A 24,508-nucleotide genomic window follows, 5' to 3' on the forward strand; every position below is an offset into this window, starting at 1 on the left:
AAAAGAGAGGGATGGGATGATTGGGATGATGGAGGTGTCTGTCTGGTTCCACCAGTTCTTTTTAAGAACTCTTCAAAATTCTGCTCTGATAAAAAAGAAAACTCTAACAGAGATGTTGTTTTTTGTCACTGTTAGATCAACAGCATGAAGCCACGATGGCTCCACACTCTGTCTTTTGCTCTTCTGGAAAGGACATGAAGGTATAATTTCCATGTTTGTCCTGTTGGCAACTTCTGATACTATGATGGTTATTACTTACACAAACAAAAATCTGCAGCCAATCAAAATAATATGGTTGGCAAGAAATCTGGGCAAACTTTAATAGCTATGGTTCTTCAACATAAAAGGATAAAAGTAGAATAATAATTTTTGGCAAGAGAAGCGGGGAATTTTTAAAATTCTGATTGTTTTCCTATGAGGATAGTGTTATAAATACTGAAGTCTAACTTAAAACATGTTGTTCTGGTTTCATGAATTCTCATTGAATAAAATTCTGCCGGACCCACTGAGTTACACTCAACTCATTGCCACTCTTCTCAAACTGGAGTTATCTGGAATGAACAACAAGGCAAGAGAGTGGCATCTGGCACAGAAACAGCATGTTCAAAATAATTGAAATGTCTTTCTGAAAGGAGTTATCTGTGTGTGCAAGTGTGTTACAGAGGAATACACAGAGCGCTCGTTTCAAGAAAGCATAATTAACTTAGGTCCTCTGGGAAACAGAGCCAAGAAAGTTATTTACCAAGTGGAAGATGGACATAAATTTAAACACAAAAAGCATTTTCACTGAAATTTTTTTGCTTTCGTTTTCAACAAGTGCCAGTGCTATGTTCTGGATGCTATCATCCCGACAGTCTTCCACTGATAAACAAAATAAGGGGAGTTATATTGTTTTAGTAGTAATTAAGCTCACCTTCCATAACGTGAATCTGCTAGGATAATAATTTAGTGAATTTTCCATTACAAAAAGTAAGTCGAAGAGAAACAATTTAGCATGCACAGAATAAGGTAAATTTGTTAATATGAAGAAAGGAACAGCATCAAAACATACCACTGATATCGCAAGCAAGTAAAATTACTTAATTAATAGCTAATTATGAATAGCCTTAGCTTTTCTTCTAGAAACTGACATCCTGTAAACATTTTCCCTGCCTTGTGAAAAGTGAAAACCTTCACATATAGCAAACCAAGAAAAGACAATGAAAAGTACTCTATCAAAAGTCTGCTAACATTTTTGAAATACATGATTTTGATTCGTAGTTTTATGTAGTTGTACTTTACCCTATGTTTTGGAACAAAAACTCATATCGAGACCCAAATCAGGACAATCTGTTCTATGGAACTGAAGTAAACTTCTTTCCCCAGGGCAATAACATTAAGTAATTAAGAAGTATTTTGAAGAAGGAGTTAATAAAAAAGACTGCTGCATATGAATAGTTTTGTATGAATTGGCATTTTCCAATTAAAAAAAAAAGTCTGCTGAAGTATTTCCCAAGCAGATCTTCTTGGCCCTCTGATTCATTGGCACAGACTCAGTGTCAACCACTTAAAATACGTGTTTCATCATGTACCTAAAATGGTGACATTCTTTAATAATACTTCATACAAAATCTTTTATTTCCTTTATAGTACATATTTACAATTCTAATATCCAGTTACTGTGGAAAATGTAAACAAGGTACACAGGTGTAAAGAATATGGCTTGAGAAAAGTTTCCCCTTTGATTAGCTGCTCCAATCACATATAAGTATACTTAGATATGTAGATAAGAAGAGGCAGTATTTTTTATAAACTGCTGTCAAACAGTAAAATGTAAGCTCTTGGGTTTTATGCATTAGCTGCTGAGTAACCACATCAGACACTGAGCATCTTTCCGAAAACTTCTATGTGCAACAAACTGTAACGAGGCCAATGGAAGGTCAGTAAGGTGAGAAGAAACTGGAGCACACATCGTGCAAGGTGAGCTGAGGGAGCCGGGTATCTTCAGCCTTCAGAAGAGAAGACCATGAGAAGGTCTGCTGCTGTCTTCAACCACCCCATGGGGGCTGCAGACAAGATGAAGCCAAGCTCTTCTCAGAGGCGCACTTTGAAAGGACAAGAAGCAGTGGATGGAAGTTGAAACAAGGGAAATTCTGGTTAGAAACTAGGAGAAATAAATCATGGATATGAAATTTTCATTAGGGCATGGTCCCAAAGAGGCTGTGGGCTCTCCATCCCTGGAATATTGGAAACAACTGGATGAATCTCTGAGCAATCTCATTTAACTTTGGAGGTGGCTGAAGAGAAACCTGGACCTCCAGATCTCATCCAATCTCATTCTTTAATATGAAAAATCTTGAATATAAGGCAGTACTTGCCCTACTATTATAGTTTGGCTCTGTGGTAAATCCATAGTTGAAATCAAGAGATGTCTGTTGCTGGACCTGGATGTTTTTTTCTCCAACAGTTACTATGATGATATCTAATCGTCTTGCACAAGATTTACCTAAACACTTCCAATTCAGTGTAATTGCCCCAGTTTCACAGTTAGAGATCAGACCTAGGCCAGCACATCTGCAAAAGAACATTTTAACTACCATGGCTTACAGAAAAAATCCTGCTGAGAACAACTCACTTCAGACTAGTTTGGGAACAACAGACTTATCACATTTACATTGAGCAAAGTTTTTTTTGCAATTTACAGAGCTATCATAAAGAAAGGACAAGAGTTCAGAACCAGCTCCTGACATTTTCTGGCTGAAAGCACAGTTGGTTGGTTCATCTGGTTGCAGTCACAAATATCTCTACTGAGTTTAGAATGGCTTCCAATACCCATGAAGTTTTGAATAACAACAATAAGACTTCCATGAGGCTTGAAAAAACACCTAGTAAACCTTTATTGGTTCCAAAAGATCACAGCTTGAATTGCAGTTCCAGGTGAGCAAGCATTATTTGCTTCAAACCAGACATATTGGTTAAGGACTTGAGGAGAACCAAGAGGTAACTGTTGCTTCACATACTCATTATCCAATTGCAAACATAAACATTATTAAAAATCACAAGTGAGCATCAATTATTGCCACTTTCTCTCTTCTATGGCAAAAATCCCTTGCACAGTTGTGATTTGTGGTGGTGTGTGAATGGTAATGCCAGCACGAACACAAAACCTGGAACAGTTTGTGCTACCTGGTCAACAGAGCCCATGGTCCTGACCAAGGGCACCCCTGATTTAGTAAGACTCAAGAGGTTACTGAGCACGTTTTGTAACTCTTAACCTAAAGAGAAGTACAAAGAGTTACTCTGAAATCTTTTAGCCTTGTTAACTCAGAATACTAAAATAAAGAATATTATTTCTTAATAATGACTTGGTCCTATATTAAAGAACTGCCTGTCTAAACAGACAAAAATAGCACCAAAATGCTGTTCTAGGTGACCAACAGCAGCTGCTGGATGGTATCAGGACTTGTTAAGGCTGCTAATTAAATTTCTGTGTGGTAAGAGCACATTATAATCCTTTACAAAAAGAGAACACAGATTATTGTTACATCTCTATCCTCACTATCTGCTTTCTCCATCCAAGATAAAGCTTCCTCCATTGTAAGAAAGTTTTACAAGAACTGCTGTACAGTTTGACTTCACAAACTGCTGAGAAACTCCACTGATGAGATGGGAGAACACCGAAAACCAGAGGAGCCTGACAATTAACATTGTGCTCTTCAGAAAGGAGCCTCGGATGCAAACAAGATATGGATGGAGACCTTCCAGTCAGCCAATTCACACTGAAATGTATTCTCAAATGAATGAATAACTTATCAAAGATTGTGGCAGATTCCTCACCAGCTGTAATTTTAAGACTGGATGCTTTTCTAGAACATACGATGTTTTTCACAGAGGAACTACTTTGGTGAATCCCACTGGTTTCTGAGCAACGTGATTTTGCAGTGAACCTGCATTAGCTTCGTAATCTGTTAAATGCTCATTTAGCATGGCATGGCTCACTTTAAATTGGTATGTTACTGATCCTCTTTGGAGCTGGTTTTACAAAAAGCAAAAAGAACACAAAAAACCCACATGTCCAAGCTTTCAAGCAATGAATTATACTACATATCAGAAAGAATGTCCCAAGTAGACTAATGGAGAGGCAACAGGCTAGGAATAAATACATGAAACAGATTCAACTTTTTAAAAGGAACCAGCTACTAAATGGCCTCTGTAGTCTTCCATAAGAAGTGTGAATACTTCAGTACAATTCAAGCTGAATTGAATACCTGTTTTCATATCCAAATTCAAATACCGTCTGTGCACATAAAAGAGTTCATTTATTAGTCCAAATGTTACTGTTGTAGAGCTCTCGGAAAAATATTCCCTCCTTCTTGAGTTTGTTCTTCATAAAAAGGAAGCTTTGGAGGGCCACCTAGAGAATTAAGTAGAAATGCAGCCTTAGGTCTACATAACATATACTGAAATGCAATATAAATCATAGAATTTGCATTTATATAATTTAATGAATGATAATCTTCAGAGGAAGGTAGAGGCCTGAGTTATGTTGGCCACCTCACACAGGCAGGCAGAACAACCAAGACATTAAAAAAGTCCCTCAGATGGAAGGTTTCATAGTATTTCCTAAACTAAGGGAAGGACTGCATGGTATTATCAGCAAGCTGACCATGTTTAGATTATAAATGGGAGAAAAGTTTTGTATGCTATCATGCATCATTAAAATGAGCAATCACCTAAATGAAAAACCAAAAACCAAACCAAACGAAAACCTTTTGTTGAGCATTTTGTCATTCACATAGATCAATCTGACTGTCTTCTGACATTTTATCTTCTTATCCAGCCACTTATCACATTTCACCATGCTCTTCAACACACAACCATGATCAAAGCACAATGTCTCTAACACAGTTAATGTCCAGCCTGTGTTACCTTCCTTGCAGGTTGGCCCCATCCAAGTGGCTGGACAGACACATTTCCCATTGTATGGGTTGCACTGGGACTTGCTGGCACACTGGCATCGCAGGGAGCAGTCGGGGCCATACTGGTCTGACCGGCAGCCTGGAAGGACAGAAGTGTTTGTTAGAGGATCAATGCTTCTCCTGCTCGATGGCTGAGCTACATTGAGGAGCATCCTTGAAAGTGCATGCAATAGAAATTCAGACTAAGGTCAGCATTCAGGGTGAAATGCAAGCACAGTAAGAAAATTAAGGATGTTTATTTAGAAAAAAAAAAAAATTATTTAAGTCCCTGGATTTTCACTGGGAGAGAACATAGACCTCACACAGGTTCCAGTGAGAATGCAGACCTCCATCGAGCTCTGCAAACTAGGGCAAGCTTTGTGAGGCTCAACAGATGAACTGACAATAATACTGCTTCTTAAAAAACGTCTTCATATAATTTCACATGAGGTTAATTCTTCTAACCCAGATTCTCACTTTGCCTAAAGTTATATGCTTATCAATATAAAACTAAAAAAGCCTCAGAAAGTTTTTAGTATACTGTATAAGAAATTGTCCTAAATTATGACATGCTTTTGCTGTATTTCTCTCAGGAGATACAGATTTGGGATTAGGAATCTGCTTTGATACCTACATCTGCTAATATTGAACCATGACACTTTGGAATGCCTTGCAATCCTCAAGCTTTATCTGCTGCACAGCCCACCCAAACTGTGGCCCACCTGTCCTGAAGAAGTTCCTGAAATGGGTACCATCCCTGGTGTATACCCAGGGGCTGGCACCCCAAAAGGAGAGGTTTTGGGGCTGCCTGGCTACCAATGTGGAGCAGAAAAGAGCTTTCACTCAATTTCCAAATGGAAATTAATTCATTTTGGGTATGTTTGTACACCATGCCCACATTGCACAATTCAGCTACCTCCTGGCAATGTAAACTCACAAAGGATTCACTCCCAGCTCTGCAAAGGATGGGCAAATACATTTTATGGACAAATTCTCATTGTAATTTTTTTATATGTGGCGGAGCACAGGTAAGAAGGAAAAGTCCCCAGCATGTCCCATGGCAGGGTGCTGAGAGCCCTGCACACAACAGCCTTCTTTCCCTCACCTCACTGACAGTGCTGTAAGTAACCCAGGCTGCCTTTCTCACATAGCACTGCAGGGTTAACCCAAGCCCCCAGCCCCACATCAGCTGCGGCCCCAGCACGTGGGAGAACCCTCCCCAAGTGCTCAGAGCTCGGCCTTTTCAATTAGGAAATGTTATGAGAAAAGGTCTCCACAAACACCTCTGGACCTGATTTTAATTTATGTAATACCACATTTTCATGTTAATAACAATGTGTATTTAAGACATCTGTTTGAAAGTCTGCAATGTTAATTTACTACAGAAAAGGAACGCCCATAAAAGTCTGTTATATTCTCTCTCTCTCTCTTTTTTTTTTTTAATTAACATTTTGCCTGTTTAATGGGTGCTTTACCAGAGTTCAAATTAAAATCAGGCCTTTTATCTTTATGGCTGCTGCACAGACACAGCTGCTCACAGTTATATCACAGATGAACTGAGCCTAATTGAAAATAAAAATGCAAATAAAACCTACCCCATAACAGCTTTCATAGACGGGGCGACCCTAGCTGATTTAAGAAAAATAAAAATGACTCCTAGAGTTTGCAAGAAGCAAAACCTCGGTTCACATTGTTGGTGCTGAGCTTCCCCCTTGTGTTCCACTGCTGCTAGAATCACACTGGAAAGGCCTCTGATGCACAGTGCTCAGTGCTGGGTGGCTGAAGTCCCAGTGGCACCAGTGCAGGAGGATGGGCTGCTCAGTTCCTAGCAAGAGGACGGTGCAGGTCGGCAAGCAAGTCAATCTCCATTTAGTTTTTGGGTTTGCAGCAGCCTTCAGGCTCCCAGAGTTTACTTGACTTCTTGCTTACATTAATAACAGGATGTTCAGAGCTGTTTCTTGCCCTGTCCCAGAACAAAAGGATGAGGAACATTCCCCATTTGTGATACTGGGGGTTGGGAGGAATGTGGTTCCTTGCGTGATCCTTCAATATTAGCTCATGGATGCTCACTGTACACTGCTTGTTGGGATCACACATCTCTTTTTACACTTGCTAAAAGAAAAGTGCAGTTCTCTTAACTGATCACCCTAAATTTCTACCAGCACAACTGAGATCAGAATCTGGCTCAAGAATCCCTGTCCTTACTGCCTTTCAGCCCTCAATGCCTTTGTCAGTTTGCTTGGTTTCCTTCACAGAAGAAATCTCTCGCCTATTTTTACAACTCTGTTGCAAAACAATTCTGCTTCTCTGGGCCAACCATTTACCAAACACACAGCTCCTGTGCTGTGAATGAGGCAACACTATTTGGAGCCAGTGTTCCCGGACTACTGCTGGTTCTCAGAGCCAGGAGCACTGCAGCAGCTCCACCACCCTCACCTCGAATTAGACACTCGTTGAGCTCTTTGAAGAGCCCCATAAATGCCCCCGTGACAAAATCCCCATGGAACCCAATCCCTTCTTGCCCTGTTGCAGAACCCTTGAGCCCTTCCTACTGTGCTGTGCTGACACTCATGACAAATGACATTTTACTGCTGAGCCATACATGGTTTTCCTATTGATGCATCAATTTAAATACTGATTAAATCAGAGTACAGCCTATTGATAAACCTGCAGGAGAATACCCTGCTGCAAGCAATGTGTCCTGGAATACTTTGTACTAGCACGTGTCCTTTCGCTGCTGTGCTCAGACCAACCAATGGGTTTCACTGCATGTACTCCAGCATGCAGGAAATAGTCCCTTACCAATGTCACATTTGTCCCCAGTCTTTCCAGGTGGGCAGAGGCACTTCCCAGTGGCTGGGTTGCAAGGAGCTCCTCCACAGTCACACCGGTGCTGGCACCGCTCACCGAAGCGCCCACTGGCACAGCCTGGAAGGAAGAGCCCCATAAATGCCCCTGTTAGGAGTCCTGCACACCAACACCACAACAAATACATCAGCCAGAGCAGGGCTTGAAGGATGGCTCGGAGGAAAGTTCGTAAACTCTGAGCTGAACTCAGTGCTAATGCCAAGTTTAATGAAGGATCGAATGCAGCGGATAGGCATAATATTTATGTGCGCTCTCTTTAAGTTGGTTTCATCTAATCCAACTTATCAAAAGTATTTGTAAATCTGTCCCAAAACGTTACTGGCACTTATTTTCATTTTTAATTAGGGCTCTTTAGAAGACCATTTCATAACACTCAACTGGTCTGACATGCATCAATTTAATAATCTTATTGGAATTTTAGAAGCAAACTTAAAATCACTAAAAGAAACTTATTCTTAATAAACAACATGTGGAACTCATTGCTGCAAGACACCATGGAGACCGGGACTTTCACTGTGCTAATCAGAACCAGAGTGGTTCACGTACAAGGAATTGAGAACACCCAGCTACAGAACAGGTAAGCGATCACAAATTCAGTGTTTCAAGAAATTTATGAAGTGAAAAATATGGAAGAAGTGGCTCTGAATAAACAAACGTTTAGATAAGGATGTGGTTTATTTGCTTTTTAAACCAGGTGGGTGTAAGTACCTTTCTCGCAGTGGATACCATGGTACCCCGAGGGACAAACGCACTGCCCCATCACGGCATCGCAGCTCGCTCCGTTTTTACAGGCACATGCATGAAGGCAGCTCAGCCCATAAAACCCGGGGGGGCACCCTGAGAAAGGAAAAGTGTCAAGTGAGGAAAGAGGAGGAAGAAAAACACGGATCCGTTTGAGCTCCTCTATATTTGCAGCTACCTTCTTTGGGAGCCAGCAAGATTGATATTTACCATTGTCAGTAATAATCCCATTTGCTCTACAGGAACATTTCTGAGCACGCTTTTGTCCCTGCAGGAGGACAGGTGGTGGGGCTGTGTGGGGTGTGTGTACTCACCATGCTCACAGGAGCGCCCGTAGAACCCTGCTGGGCAGTGGCAGCAGCCCGTGAACCTGTCGCAGGTGCTGTTGTGCTGGCATGAGCAGTCCAAGCTACAGCTGGGGCCATACTTGCCAGGGAGACATTCTGCTGGCCACGTGTGGACAAAGAAAAAGGACAAAAAGACACCCATCTCACACCAAAATCTGATGGCTTTTAAGCCGAGGTATGATGCTCAAATAGTAACTTGCAGAGCTCAGGTGAACACTCATGAATTTCTTTCTCTCCATGCAGTCGTGCTCACTGAAGACATAGCATTTCTGCACCATTATCATGTATTTACATACTTTGATGAGGATTTACACTGCATAGATGTTTGAAGAGTTCAATTTTCTTTCACTATATTGTTTATTTTAAGCCTTTCCAGTCCCTCAAGTGTTGTAAGGGCGCATAATAAATGATATCTTCTTTTTCCACCCTCTACATCTACAGCAATGCTTTCTTTTAGACACATACGAAGTGTGAAAGAAAACATACAGCTTTTCCTGCTCCATGTTATCATTGGAATTCACAGCATTTGAACTCCTCATAAAAAGGGAAGGTCTCTTTTCACACATAGACTTTCCATGTATAACTAGATATCTACTTGTACTGAACTAAGCGCATCTCAAATTGTCAAAAGCTGTGTCATGCAAAAGTGACTCGTCAATATCACTAATATGGGCATACTTTCTGCAGAAGTGATAACTGGATGCAGTGCAGACTGACTTAACTGAGCATGGTCATGTACATAATCGGGTTCATAACTGCAAATGGCAGATAAGGTCTTTGGAGAACATTGTATCTAATCACCAGAAAAAGATACCTGGATTAGATGTCTTTGATTTCTAGACTCAAAACCACACTGCTGTGGAAAGAAAGATTCAGTTTTCCAATAGCTTGGTATGCATGTCAAAAGAGAACCGTGAAGATCTTCCTAGCGATACAGCACTCCATCCTTTATGCAACGTGCGCATCTCTCCCCACTGTTGGCCACCAAAGTCATTTTATTTAAGTATATCTAGAGGACGCACACATGAGACACTGTTCCACATCTGCACAAGCCCATCACAGTTTGCAGCCCAAACACAGCCCATGCAGGGTTATAAAAATTTCAAGGAGCAGGCAGAGATGCACAAACACAGTCCATGCAACACTGTGTTAGCCAGTTATTGGTCAACAGCACTAATTTTGGGATGGAGGGAAGAGGTATTTTAGTGCTCATCCACAGTGGTATTGACATCATCGCTCCAGTTGACAGCAGTTCTATATACACAAAGCAGGCCTCTGAATCTCATGTCTTTCAGGAGATGGAAAGAAAGAAAATACATGCAAAAAGACTCTGTGCTCATTCTGTTCGGTGTGCTTTGTCTTGTGTAAGTGAGGACAAGATAGCATGATAATTTCAATTGTTTTGGACAGATGTTGCCGGAACATCAGGGAAGTCAATATGTGAGAAGTTTAACAGCAGTCCAGTGCCAAAGGGAAGAGAAAAAGGAGAGAGAAGGTAACAAGATGGGATAGAGATGCTGGCTTCTGCTGACCTCAGGGGAGCAATTCAAAGGAGATATCAAAAAAATGTTCCCATGAACAAAAGAACAAAAAGTTGGATAGGAGAAGAAATAAGAGTTCATTCAAAAGAATTTACAAGGATTACAGAGCAAGACTCATGAGGAAACTGCTTCTAAAAAGAGATCTAAAGCTCTAACTTTGGGCAAGGCAGCTTGAGAGAAACTACAATGATGAAAGCAGCTGGTAGTGAGATTAATTAAGCAAAACCCGTTCCTTTTTTGAAGGCCCACAGCCACTGCAAACCCCTGCTTGAATGTGTGTGTTCACTACTACTAAAGCAGGACATTACCTTTCTCACACGATTTTCCTGTCCAGCCGAGTCCACAAGTGCAGCTGCCATCCACGTGGTCACAGATAGCACCGTTCTGACAGCTGCATGTCAGGCGGCAGCTGGGGCCGAACCGTCCCTGGGGACACACTACAGAGAATTAACAAAGTTTGGAAAAAAAATAATAAATTTAGCATCCCCCAAAAAGATGAAAGGGACAGGGAATAAATACGAACACATGCTCCCCACTGAGTATCCCATGTAACATCCATTCACAGTGCCCTCCCTGTGTGGTAAGAACACTTTCCTCATCTTTAGGTTCATGCTGTCTGAGCTGCAGTATTTGAAAGAAGTGACTTTATCTTTGCACAGAAAGCAGTGCAGTGGGGCTGCAGGAAGGGCAGTGAGATATGGGCAGAGATGGGTAGGAAAAAGGCAGGGCAATGGAACAGAAGGACAAGGCTGAGATCCTGCAAAATGCAGCAAGCATTATCAAGCAAACATTGGCTTCAAACGCAGTGGGAAACACAGCCATAAACAATGCTTGGCCCTGAGTTTAATTTGCAACTATGAGCCCAGCTGACGAGCTGAGCTCTGGTCTCACTTTGTTACCTTGCTGACAGCCAGGTCCCATTTGGCCAGGAGGACAGGTACAGCTGCCAGTCCGTGGGTCACACTGACCTTTACCACATGCACAAAACAGGGCGCAGTCCTTCCCGTATCGATTTTCTGGGCAAGCTGAAGGAAACACAGACTTCTGTTAAACACCTTAGGTATGCCAGTTTTCATTTCCAACGAAGGCAGGATCCTATAGATGGAGTTGGCTTCCTCTTAGTTCCATCTAATGTACTTCAAAACGACTATGAAAACAAATCCCTTCCAAAGACATGACTGCCTCTTCCTCTAAAATCTTTTTTTTAAGGTTGTAAATATAATCCATGCTTTCAAATGAAATATTTAGTAGGTTTTCCCCCAGTAAGGCAAGTGTGCATATCAGCTGTCATGCTTCAAGCTAAAGACTTCTTCCCTTCCTTAATACTGGTGCTCTCCTATGCTGAAGAGCAAACCTACCAACTACATAGCATTAAAGCATTGTCTTCCTGTGAATAAGCTGAAAGAAGCTTCAGAGAGGGACTGAAGATGATAAAACATAAGTTAAGCTCCGATTAGCACTGAAACCTCTATGGTTGGTACAGGTGTACAAGTGGAAATCCCAAAGGCTCTGTATTTATCCATATTAGGAGATCATATCTTTGGAAATACCACAGAAATTCAGCCACATGATCTAGCCCTGAAATAGAGAAGTACGAGAAGTGTTGCCATGGAGCCTTTACCAGTTTTGCCATGACAAAACTTGATCTTTTTCCCATTTATTGAAAGTAATGGCACCGTAGCATGAAACAAAATATTGAGACAATTTCTCAACCTAGAAATCTTGGACAGGAAGAAGGAACTTGAGTAATTCATGCTGAGTTGGCTCTCGAAACAAATTTGGGCAAGTAGGTTGTAATCCTGGGATGAGTGTCCTTGCTTCTACTCACGCAGAAAAGAAGGAAAATATTTTGCAAGAGAATTTTTACAAAGCTGGAATCCCGATTTACAGTTCAAGAAGGAGGTAACTGCAATCTGCCTGTTTTTATACTGACAAATTCTTACGCAGATTATTCTCTCTGCTGTTTTTTTGAAAGAAACAGAACATGAATGTTGGCTTACTTTTACTACAGTCAGCTCCAATGAAACCAGGCGCGCAATCACAAGTTCCCGACACTGGGTCGCAATGGCCTCCATTCATGCATTTACAGGATTTTTGGCAGTTTGAACCGTAAGTACCTTTTGGACACCCTGCTTTAAGAAAAACAAAAAGGCAATTAGGCTACGCTGCTACTGGGACCTTCACATTTCATGTCACAAGCCCTTTGTTGCTTTCGTCCAAAATTTGATTTTCATTTTCTAACTCCATTTGCTTTCAGAGGATCAGCAGAAAGCACTGACAAGCAGACGGCTGCCTTGGGAAGAGGACTTCTTTTTGACTCCAAGCCAAAGCCCCAGAGAGTCTGACTGGCTCCTCCTATTTTTCATCCTTGAAGGTAGCAAGAAAACAAGCCCAGTTCTTCAGAGATTTTCCTCCTAGATTTCTACACCAAATCAACTTGCTTCCTTTCCCTTTCATGGCAGAGGCAGGAGATGGGGCTCTGATCTCTCTTCCATTGGGCAACAGCAGCCTGCTTTACCACAAGGAGCCACGAGAAGCACTGCTTCATTGTGCTCTTGTTTTAGCTGAGCAGTTCTAGAAAGTGGGCAAGCCTCATCTTGTGAAAATGTTCAAGAAGCAAAAGTTGGATTCCTCTGTAATCTGCTCTTTACCACCAAACCGGAATTTGCAGTGCTCTGGCAAACCTGGTAAACTGTAGATGGAAGACTTCAAAGATGTGGAATTTCGGGTGATACCTTCTCAGAAAGTAGATACAGGAGTGAGGTGTTTTAAATGCAAAGCCAGAAAATTTTCTGAGAAAAATAAGGCTTTGTTTTGTAATAACTCAAACAAACATGAGACCTGGATGGACTACTAAGCCAGTGTTATATGGCAATGAGTATCTCCCAGTTTTCCAGTATACCAGAGGAGTGAAAAGCCTGTGCTTCTCAAGCAATGGGATCATTGTTCAACAGTTGCATTCATCTCCCTGCCTCCGAATGACATTTCTTTGCTCCTTCCTTCCTTCTCTTAATCTCCACCAAAGGAAAGCTTATGGCTACTTTGGCAAACTGGCTGAATGTATATTTGCACGTCTCCAGGCAACAGATTTCTTGCAATCTCTGTTTGAGGAACTTCATATATTTTTTTCTGTTTTCTGAAAGCATCAAAGCATGGTCTGAGTGCCTGGAGAAATCCCTGGGTTTTTCAAACCATTCCATAGAGAAGGAGAGCTTACAGTAAAGCTTTAAAGGGATGCCTTTTAAAATAAAGCTGAAAATTGGCTTCTGCCCAAATCAGGATTGCAGATCATCAGGGCTAAACAGATACACACTTTTCCAACATGCAGATACTCTTCTCAGCCTTTCTCATCTCAATGAATACTTAGTCAATGCTTCCATCTGTTGGTGCAGAAAATCTGTTTCATGTGCAAACCCTGGCACCGAGGTGTGAGCCCTGCAACATCTATTTCATGGAAATGAAGCTAAGGGCACACCCTGATTCAATGATTTAATTGGACTCTGAGTGAGTTTCTCTCTTCATCCTCCCTTTCCTTTCAGTCATCATTTGGCTTTTTTCTTTTTTAATTCAGTTTCCCACACTCCCACACACTCGGCTTCTCCCTGGCAAAGCTTTCAGGGCTGTTCCTCAAGACTAGAAAGAGCTGTTCCATTAACAAAAGGGGATGCAGCAATTCCCCCCGTACCAATTTATTTACCCTTGCAACATTTCACTTAGTTTTGTTCAAGAAGAAGCAGCACAAGCAGGGCAAAACTGTTGACTACATGATTGCTACCAAGGCCGTCTCATCTGCTGCTGCTTTGGGGGAGAACGATGCAGACAGCTACGGCAATCGACACGCAGTCCTGCCATTTATAGAGAGGGTTAGCCTCTAACCACCAGTTATCTAATAAAGACATTTTCTAATTTAACAGTTTCCTGTGCATTTGACATGTTATTCTGAGAATGGCAGGAGAAGCAGACAGATTTCTAACTCATTTCCTGAGTTTTCCCTTCTGGTTTGGGTGGTTTTGCCATGACCAATAGTTCCTAAATCTTTTCATACCAACCACATACACTAAGTCTTTCCTTACCGCTATTATTAACGCACTGTCAGAAATACATTTTGGAAGCATCCTGTTACCCACAGCTTGAAGGTGAAGTTGGTGATGTCTTTCTGGCTCCAGGTTCACCCAACTCAATAAATGCCACAGAGATGTAGCATGGTCTTTCTGCCCATGACAACACCCCTTTCAGGGTTTTGTTCCTAACTCCACTCCAGTAGATCTGCCCATCCTCTGAGTTACAGACAGCTGATGGGAACCTTATTGCTAGTTTGTCTGCTTCCTCAGGATCCTGCCTGAAACAGGAGACTGTTTCAGCTCTTCACTCCAAAATTTGAGAACATGAAAGCCTCATTGCTCTTGGCTCCTGGAAATTTGACTTCCCAGCCAACTACACCTTTTATAGATATTTTCTTGAACCTTTTTTCACAGTGCTATAAATACACCAATAGTTGCCAGAAACTGATTCCAGCAGCATCCAACCACATGTTGACTGGCCTGAAGCCCATTTCACGTCTCAGGAGCAGCTCCCTATGCTGTTTTTAATATTATGTCGAAAGCTTCTTCATCCTGGAGCAGCCCCAGCTCTCTCTGCAGTGAGGACGGCAGGAACAAAGAGTGTTTCCACCAAAGTCATGCGAGATATCCACAGTTACCAGATAAGTTGCTTCAGAGTGAGGTCCGTAACCTCTCACTATATTGACATAGAACTAAAAAAGCCTCAAGCATGATCAGTTTTCCTTCCATTTTTGTGTCTCTCTATGGCTTGGCCTGAACGACATAAGGGAGAATAACAAAAAGAAACGATAGATGCCAGACAAGTTTTCTCCCTCAGTGAATCTCTACCATTCCATTGTCTCTCCTGTCGAAGTTTAACAAAACTCATAATGATTGACAACTTGCTGTGCATTTATGTAGGACAGAAAAATGCATTGAAGGATCATATCTCATGTGATGTAGATTGATCTCAATGACACCAAAGTCCATGACAAAAAATACCCTCCAAATGCAATGAAACACAGATTTCATTTTGTAAGTAATTTCTTCTGTAACAGAACTGGCGTATAATTAATGTTTTAAATTTTAAATTCTTCAGCGAAATCTTAAGGACCTAAGCAAACATAAGGACATTTATTACAATCTATGGAGAATTAGTACCATATGCACGAGTAATCACTACTGAAAGATTATTACGTTAAAGGTAATAGGCTAACCATGATTAAGTCTTTTAAAATGATGCTGTTAAATAGTTGATCTCCACTACTGCTCTGCTATAATATTTATTATAATCTAATGTATAATGGATCCAGATGGCTTTAGTCTAGATTTTGATGGTTGAATTTCAATCTCTCACAGTGAGAACTGATGTACAAAGGAGGATAGAATCAATCCTTACGTTTAGTTTTATATTTTAAAGAATAACTTTTGATGACAGGATGGTAATACAAATGTCTGTCTCCAAAGTGAGCCTCTTAGCCATTTCTACTCAAAGAATAAAGCACAAGTTTAACCCTTACCAGAGCTGCCTATATTGCAGCTGCCCTCTGTGCTCGAGTTGTCGCCTGAAAACCAAGCAACCCAAACACAGCCATACTAAATTCCTAGGAAAGGAAAATCAGCATTTTCCAGAGAGAGAAAGACTGAGTTTGAAAGGACAGACTATTACAAGCATAGAATAAAAACAAAATTAAAGCTGTAAATAAAAAGGTAGTTAACTGTCTCCTTTCTCTGGATATTTTGGGATATGTTTCTTATCAGTTGCCACATTCCACCAGAAACAACTTCACAGATGTCCTAAAATACCAGCATGAGGCATGTGGATCTGGGAATATTTTTTATGATGGAGCATTCAGCCAACTGGCATTTCGTCCTCTACACTAGTCACCGTTTTTCAATCCAGACTAACAATTTGTTTAATGTGATTGTTCCTCAGAAGGCCTTACAACTTAACTGCCTTTATGAATCGCTTAGATTTACTGCCAATCGCAGCTTGTTTTATCATAACCATTTGTCCTGACTTCAGCACTCAGAGATTTCGGGAAGCATTTTGGCCAAGGTGTGTTGAAATGAAAGAGCTATATCCAGGTGTAGCTGAAGATGAGAAGTGTGAACACAGAGAATTACACTGACATTCTTCAGCACAGCGTGAAATCAGAAAGAATTTAGGTAGCAAACCACGCTTGTCCCCAGGAAAAAGTAAATCCCCTGCAACGGGGCAGGCACAACTATTACTGTAAATTAGCACTGTGCTTACTGTGTCTCAGTCAGTGCTGAAGATGAATTGAGCACTCCTGCATGTCTGGGCCCCCCAGAAGATGAGCATCCCATCTGTGATACTCACGGCGGTCACACTGGGCCCCGTGGTACCCTGGGTGGCACACACACTGCCCAGTGATGGGGTGACAGTCCTCCTCAGCACGGCAGCGACAGGTTTGGCTGCAGCTCTGGCCATACGTGTTTGGTGGACAAGCTCGGAAAAGAGGAAACGTAAACCAATAAATTCAATTTGCCTTGGTAAATATAGCACTCAAACAAAGAGCAAGCTGAAATTTATTGAATAAAACCCCTGCCCACGGAACGACACCGTCCTCCGGGACTTTGGGTTTATTGCATTTACTTGGGGGTTACTTCACCGCTTGATTTGGTTTCGTTCAGTCAATTTGTGCCCAACTGTCAAGGGCCAGATACAATTCTCTTGTCACTAGAGAAAATCATAGGGAAATGTCAGGTAAAATTGACTGAAATAACAGTGTAACTCACCAGGGACCAGACATATGGATAAAGACATTCTACCTTTTGCAGAGAGTTTAAACTTGCAAAGCTGCTTTGGCACAAACATTTCTGTGGGCTTCACTTTGCCTAGTGACAAGGACATCATTTCCATTTTCAGACTTCTCATGTCTAGTTCTTACTGGTGGCTCTGAATGTAGGCACAGCTGACCTTTGTCTTCCCCTAGGCTTTGTCCAGGCCACCTTGCCCAGAGGACATTAAGGGATAGGAGGGGCAGCAGGAGCACTGCTGCATCTGTAGGTTATCCAAGCAAACACAGGAGTGACAGCTTTTACTGGGAGGGCAAGTAATATTTATCCAGTTCAGTCTGTGCTGGCTGTCAGAAGGCTGCAGACCTCAAGAGGACAAACCTCACCTGCCCAAACCATACCAGGCACAACGTTCAGAACCAGCCAAACCATTTGGGTGGGTGACATATGCACACGGAGCGCAGCTGTGCTGCACTCCTACCCTTGTCCAGCTTCACTGCTGCAAAGGTTGCTCCTTCTGCCTTAGACACTGAAGAAACTAATTGCTACCCCATGGTTTTTAGTTATTTGCATCCTTGTGACTTACTTCTCTCGCAGCCATGGCCAGTGAATCCCGGAGGACAGCCGCACTCACCGGTCAGGTGGTGGCAGGGGATGCCTGCAGGGCAGCGGCACCGCCGGGCACAACCCACACCGTAGTGGCCAGGCAAGCAGGCTGCAGGAGGACACCAAATCCCATTAGCATCAGGGCAGGATGGCACCAAGCTGCTCCCCTTTGACAGCCCCTCAAAACCAACCCAGATCCAAAGATGGCTATGGGATGCCTGTCCCACAGACACTCACGTTTGTCACAGTGCCTGCCTCGCCACCCCTTGGCACAGCGACAAGCCCCTGTTTGGGGGTGGCAGGACACGCTGTGAATGCAGTCACATTGCTCCTCACACCTCTCTCCAAAATATCCTGGGGGACACGCTGTGGGGAGAAGCAGGCAGAGAGCAAGAGTTGGTGCTGCAGCAGGGACAGTGTGTTGCTTGTTCAGTGCATGGTGATGGGTGCTCACAAGGCTGCATGCCCAGAAAATGTAATTGAAATAAATATTAAAAATATAAAACCATTCAGCATCGGTTATTAATGAAAACTCATAACGATGTTTAGAGCACATATACAGATGATCTCTATAGATATGGAAACACCATTTATTTTCACAGCTAGGTGCACAGAGGGGAAGCTGACACTTGTGGGTCCCTAGAGAGTGATCTAGGAGAAAGTGAGGCCTGAAGAGGTGTGAGTTTGGCATTATGAGGTGTTACATGGTGTTACAGGTGACCCTGGTGTCCCTCAGCAGTTTACGATGCAGCAGGACAGTGTTCATGGCTTGCAAAAATCACACTGTGCCAATGGAGAAACTGAACATACACTGCACTCGTCTGATACCTAGTGCTTGTGAGATTGCTGTTAAGGGAATCTACATACATGTAAACACACAAACTACATTAAATCTGGGCGATCTGAGCGACCTAAAGCATTATGGCTGCAGCAGTTCTGACTGCAGCCCACTCCGTACCTCACATCCTCACACTCAGCAGTGAGACAGCACGGTGACAGCTCAGTGACATGGGGCACAGGAGTACCAAAGGACTGAGAACACCTACCAAGCTCACAGGATGTCCCTGTCCGGCCCTTGGGACACTGGCACTCGCCGGTCACGGGGTCACATGCAGTCTGGCCAGGGCAGATGCAGCGCTGCAGGCAGCCGGCACCGTGCCAGCCCTGAGGACAGGCTGGGGAGAGGAGAGAGCAGCAAAGTCATGGGTTAGGAGGGCAGGAGGACATGGGTTGGACACAAACTTTCACCTTCCACTGCCCCAGTGGCTTTGTTGGTGCTGCAGGAGATACAAATGGGGACCATAACTTGCAAGTAATTACACTGGTGTAACGCTGCTCCAGGAACAAAATAGGAGAAAACACACCTGATGAAGTGAGCTAACTACAACCCACCAAACACCCTTAAGACTTTCTGTTCACACTTATGGAAAACAAGCCTTGGTTCCACCAGCTTCCTCAAAACCAAGGAGTAGAGCTAGAGCTACTGATTTCACAGCTTCCAGCATCTCTCTCTACAGTGCTCTTATATCACAATTACTTTTCCAATGGGCAATTGATCTTGCTATCCACAGCTGTCAGATAACAGTTTACAGTTCACCTAATTTTAAGTAAAACAGGTTTACTAATGCCTATCACAACCAGAACCGATGGGCAGAGCCTATTTCTCTGGCATGTGCCAGATGGACAGATTTTTTAGGACGTTAACAGGAGCAAATTCTCCCTGTGTCAAAGCAGTGACTGGGGGATGGCTTTCCCATCCTCACAGACTTTTTCTACCTCCTTCCTTCCAAAGGAAAAAGAAAAAACACAGAAATCTCCAAACATATCATTAAAGAAAAAGTGTATGTTTGACAATGTCCTTATCATTGATCAAACCAGAAAATTTAGTTTGCCAGCCTCCTTCCTTAAGCCTCACTGGAGCTGGGCTCAAGGATGAAGCTCCCAGTGCCTTTCACTTGTTCTGGAATTTAGACTGTGGAAGAAGACACCGTAATGATGTGAATCAGTCAAACCCATGGGACAATACAGTAGAGCATAGAAAGCGTGTGTCCTGGTGTCATAAATGGAGGTTTATGGACTTTTCTCCCCGGCCATAACTTCTTGGCAGGTGGCTCCTTCCCAGCCCGGGGTGCAGGCACATGTCCCCGTTACATGATCACAGATTGCTCCGTTGTGACAGTTGCAGGTGTGAGCACAGCCCTGCCCAAACCTGTCTCCCTGGCACGTTGCAATTAGAGGAGTCCCCAATCAGTAGGCATCCAAGGAGGCATTGCACAACAAACCCAGTGCCAGTTGCAAATTGCCTTCTGTCAACGTGCTTTTCACAACTTAATGGTGCATAAGTCCATGCATTAACCACTCCTGACACTAAATAATGTGCCTTAAAAATATGTATCATAGCACATTCTGAGGAGACTTCCACAAAAGGGTAGGATTGCTGGGGTGATGGATCAGCTGTCATCCCCCTGCCCTGCAGAATGCCTTTGTGCTGAACTAATGGTCCAGCAGCACCACCGGCCTGACAGCCCGGGTATTTATTTGCATCCTGGTAAGAGACCTGACAACTTCATTGTTTTCAGTGTTCATTTTTCACAGTTGGATGCACCAGCTCACCCAGAGCCTCATTCTTTGGTCAGAGAGGAGTGATATTTCCAACACGTTCAGCTAAGCAGCTGGCTCCCAAGTGAAAGCTTAATAAAACCATCTCGCTGCAGCGCTGCCACCCATGAAGAATGGCAACGTTAAAATTTCTCTGGTCTCCACTGCTCTGAAGCTTTGGATCAAGCAGCTCCCACTCACATGCATGGAGCCGTCAGTACCTTTCCTTCCTGCAGCGCTGCTGGCACGTGCTGTAGGGACAAGAACAGCCCAGATCCCCGAGCCAGAAAAGTGTCCTTCACTCCCTGAATAGGACATCTCCCAGGATCACACCCAAACTATCTCTTTCCACCAGAACCTCTGTGTTTCTGAGGATGCCAGCTGGCAAAGCATGATGGAGTGCTGCAGGAGGAAACGTCCCTGAGGACTGGATGGAGGAGTGAAATCATCTTGACTGTGAGAGCATGTTTGGTTGACAGTATCTGACCCATTCACAGCCCTTCTCTTTCCATTTGAAGGCTTCCAGCTTCCAGACATGGTTCTCACAGACACCATTTCTCCCAGGGCTTCCCAACAATTCATTTTTTTCACATCACCTGGACCCCATCCACATTAAAACCACAAGGAAGTGCAGGAGTGCAGTCCCATTCACAGTCAAAGATTGTTCTGCAAACGCAGCCTGATTGCCAAGTTCAAGTTGATGGGTTCAGCCCATGTTACAGAGCTTTGGCTCAGTTTTAGGAGCAGAACTAAACATTTCCACAATACAGACCAGAACTATATCACAACCAAGCCAAAGGAAAAACCAGCTCATAACCATGTCCCCTGACTGGTTACTAGTGGTTTGAGTGAGGTTTTTGGAGCATGTGTGCTAAGCTCTTGTTATACTTACCATGAAGACAAAAGAGTTTTCTAGAGAAAACTGTAGTAAGAAGGCAGAAATTTCTGGAGGAGAAAACTGTAAGTATCCTACTGGGTGCACACCAACTTCTTTTAGTTTCTCTCTAGGACAATCTTAGTTATCAAACCACTTTCCTGAAGAATAAGATAAGTGATATGTTGCAGTTATTTTCACACAGTTCCTCAACTGAGTGCACGAACATCCCTGAGGCTTTTTCTCCTCTCCTTATGATGAGTGCAAAGGAAAGCATCAGCAAGGTTTAAATTATTACATTTCTTCCTGCTTCAACATTTTCCTCTCAGTGCCTTTCCTCCACGAAAGGAGAAATTATTCATTCAAAGTCTTTAAAATCAGCTTTTACATGCAGAGAGAGGAACACATGAAACTGGAAGCCAAAACATTCAGTCTGGAAGTCAACATCTATCAAAAGCATAGGGGAGCGTGGGGAAAAAGATGCGTGCTAAGGCTCAATGGGGTGCCCAGGAGATTGGATTTCATACAGCTTCCGTGGATTATGCTCCCCAAAATGATGTTAAAACATCAGGAAATTTGCAAAGTCAAGTGTTCACATACTGTGAAATGTCACAGTTCTGGTTATCAGTGCCCCTGAGCAGAGGCTCTTGGAAGAACCAATCTTTCTGTACTCTTTATCTGTAAAAACAATGTGGTCTCTGTTTACTATAAGGGAAACTGCTTCTTGTGAAGGTCCTGGGGAGCCACAGCTGCTTCAGAAAGAGGCATTTTTGGTACAAAAAGAAGGGCAGAATGCCTTTGCTGAGTGTCCATACATAATGTGACACCATTTTGTTATTGTTTCTCTTTTTTTGGAGGTCACAAAATTTGGATGAGTTTGTATGCAGAAGGGAAGATTACATCTCTGGCACAAAAAGATGCCAAGTGTCAAGTCATCACTTGTATATCTTTGAGGCATCATGATACTCAACAAAGCAAAGTTGAATTGTTCTCAACGTTGGTAATGTATCTAGAACTCTTTCTTGGATTCCTAAAATATCTCAGGTGGACATTCATGAAAAAATACAATTGCCAAACACATCTGTAAGAGGAGGGAGAGCTTGCTTGGCAGATTTCATCCTAAATTATTATAAATCATTTATAAGCAACTGCAAAACATGGTCTTATAATGGAAAGTGTTGGGCAGCTTTAACAAAAGGCATTACTGTCCATATCTCCTGTAATTAGATACAGTGTATAAAACTCACTGCGTGGCCACCTTAAGATCAATTCAAATCCCATGATGTCAAAATTATTCCTCAGTATCCTCCAGCACATTGCCTGCAATCTGATTACTTGAATACAAATGCTGATCTCCCAGCTGCCAGAGCTGGCAAGCCCCAGGATAGAGTAGGGTGAATATTAACACCAGGCAGGGACAGGGAGCTGAAAAGGGGCACTGCCATCTATTTTAGTAATTAACTGCTGTAGTGCGAGGTCCTACCAAATAGCATTAAAGTCAGAATGGAGATGCATCGTCCAGACAAGGAAAGAGCAGGATGCCATACCACACCGCTGGCTGTCCTTGCTCTTTTACTTATAGGCAGAGGAGACCTCGTAGGATTTGCAATCTTAAACCAAAGGAGAAATAAATTAGCTGGCACAGGGCTTTAACAACTGCAGTGCAAGTGGATGGATAGCTTCTAGGGGCCACAAGGCTGCTGACAAAGAGATGTATTTCCTAATTGGGTTTAATGAAATATGAGGGGAGAAAGCTTCCCATCTCTAGGACAGCCCAAAGAGCTGGGAAGGGCCAAAGGGACAGATTGCTGGATCAAAAGGGCCAGGGATCTTATGGGAGAAATCCTTTCAGGGGACAAGTTGAGTGGTGGAGGGCAAATGAGGGAAAGATGCTAGGAGCAAATGCAGCCCTGCAATAGGGCTGGATATATTGCAGTGAAAAATCAGCTTCAATGCAAGTACCATTTCTCTCTGTTTTCTAAGTTAAACATATTTTCTATTGCAGAAATCTGCAGCCTATGGATTAAAGAAATCTTGGAAATAAGCATTTACTATCAGAAAAATTTGGGTCCGTGTACACTGCTGCTTCAGACAGCAGTTCTACAGCACAGTGCTCAGAAAGCAGTTGTGTTTTCAAAAGGAAGTATAGACCATGGCATCATCCTGACGTGAGACTAGGAAATTAATTGAGAAGTTAACACCTGAAAATACATGTAATGCCATGTAGCTAAAGAAAATAATATCATTTTCTATGAAATTTGGTGACTAATTTCTCAGAAGAGCCAATTTTATATGGTATACACACAGACATACAGAAAAGTCTTATTAATCCCAATACTGTGGGATAATCTGCATGTATGAAAACCCAAGAAACTGACATTAAAAAAAAAAAAAGAATAACTTTTCTAGGAATTACCTCTACAACTATTTTCTCCTGGCCATATAATGTAACAGTCCCAGCTCTCATTTTTCCACACTGTACATTTGTAATGCGCCACATTATAATTGAAAGCTACCTGAGATACACCAGCAACACAGACACAACACTTCGTCTCCTTACACTTCTCAAAATGTAAAGCTGAGATTCATCATGCAGTCAGATAACAGCACTGCTATTTAATAAATGATGCCTAAACTACTTGAAAAAGTCCCAACATCAGCTAAAAACAAGAAAAAAGTGGATTATTTGCACCGCTGCTAAAAATTGTTTCTTTTTTTGCTACTACTGGGCAGGAAAATGACCCATCTAATGTGTGTGCCACCCTATAACCCCCAGCCCCACACCCAGCAGAGCCCAGCAGTCACAGTACTTACGCTGCTCACAGGTCTCACCCCTCCAGCCTGGGAGGCAGCTGCACGTCCCCAGGACATGGTCACAGCCTGCAGCGTTCTTGCAGTTGCACACCTGGTGGCAGTCAAGCCCAAAAAATCCTTCTGGGCAAGCTGAAATTGCAAAACAACCATTTTATTATTTTTTTTTTTTTAGCATTTCAGCAAATGCTGAAATTATTTTTTTTCCCCTCTAATCTTTATCTCAGAGATCTGAAAACACAGTCATAGAATCATAGGATGGCTTGGGTTGGAAGGGACCTCAAGGATCATCAAACTCCAAGCTCCCAGTCACTGACAGGGCCACCAACCTCCACATTTAATACCGGACCAGGCTGCCCAGGGCCCCATCCAACCTGGCCTT

The 24,508-nt window shown here is 42.6% G+C and overlaps 1 protein-coding gene across 3 annotated transcripts in view; it reads right to left on the reverse strand.

The window, feature by feature from the left end:
- Window positions 1-2,910: 2,910 nt before the first annotated feature.
- The window catches only part of LOC100541567 (multiple epidermal growth factor-like domains protein 6), a 162,575-nt gene continuing 140,977 nt past the window's right edge, over window positions 2,911-24,508 (reverse strand). For 2 of the 3 annotated variants that reach the window (XM_010716953.3, XM_031555003.1), the window contains exons 21-33: window positions 24,130-24,258; window positions 18,890-19,018; window positions 18,081-18,209; window positions 17,824-17,952; window positions 16,819-16,947; window positions 12,435-12,563; window positions 11,334-11,459; window positions 10,743-10,871; window positions 8,861-8,989; window positions 8,514-8,642; window positions 7,740-7,865; window positions 4,909-5,037; window positions 2,911-4,393 (exon numbers count right to left, since the gene is read on the reverse strand). In XM_010716953.3, the coding sequence (XP_010715255.2) occupies window positions 4,314-4,393; window positions 4,909-5,037; window positions 7,740-7,865; window positions 8,514-8,642; window positions 8,861-8,989; window positions 10,743-10,871; window positions 11,334-11,459; window positions 12,435-12,563; window positions 16,819-16,947; window positions 17,824-17,952; window positions 18,081-18,209; window positions 18,890-19,018; window positions 24,130-24,258 (1,622 nt within the window). In that variant the 3' untranslated portion in view covers window positions 2,911-4,313. Of the gene's footprint in view, window positions 4,394-4,908; window positions 5,038-7,739; window positions 7,866-8,513; window positions 8,643-8,860; window positions 8,990-10,742; window positions 10,872-11,333; window positions 11,460-12,434; window positions 12,564-16,818; window positions 16,948-17,823; window positions 17,953-18,080; window positions 18,210-18,889; window positions 19,019-24,129; window positions 24,259-24,508 lie in introns of those variants that run through there. The other variant, XR_004160872.1, reaches the window with a different exon arrangement.

The sequence above is a fragment of the Meleagris gallopavo genome, chromosome 11, assembly GCF_000146605.3.
Source record: "Meleagris gallopavo isolate NT-WF06-2002-E0010 breed Aviagen turkey brand Nicholas breeding stock chromosome 11, Turkey_5.1, whole genome shotgun sequence".
Classification (NCBI taxonomy): Eukaryota; Metazoa; Chordata; class Aves; order Galliformes; family Phasianidae; genus Meleagris; species Meleagris gallopavo.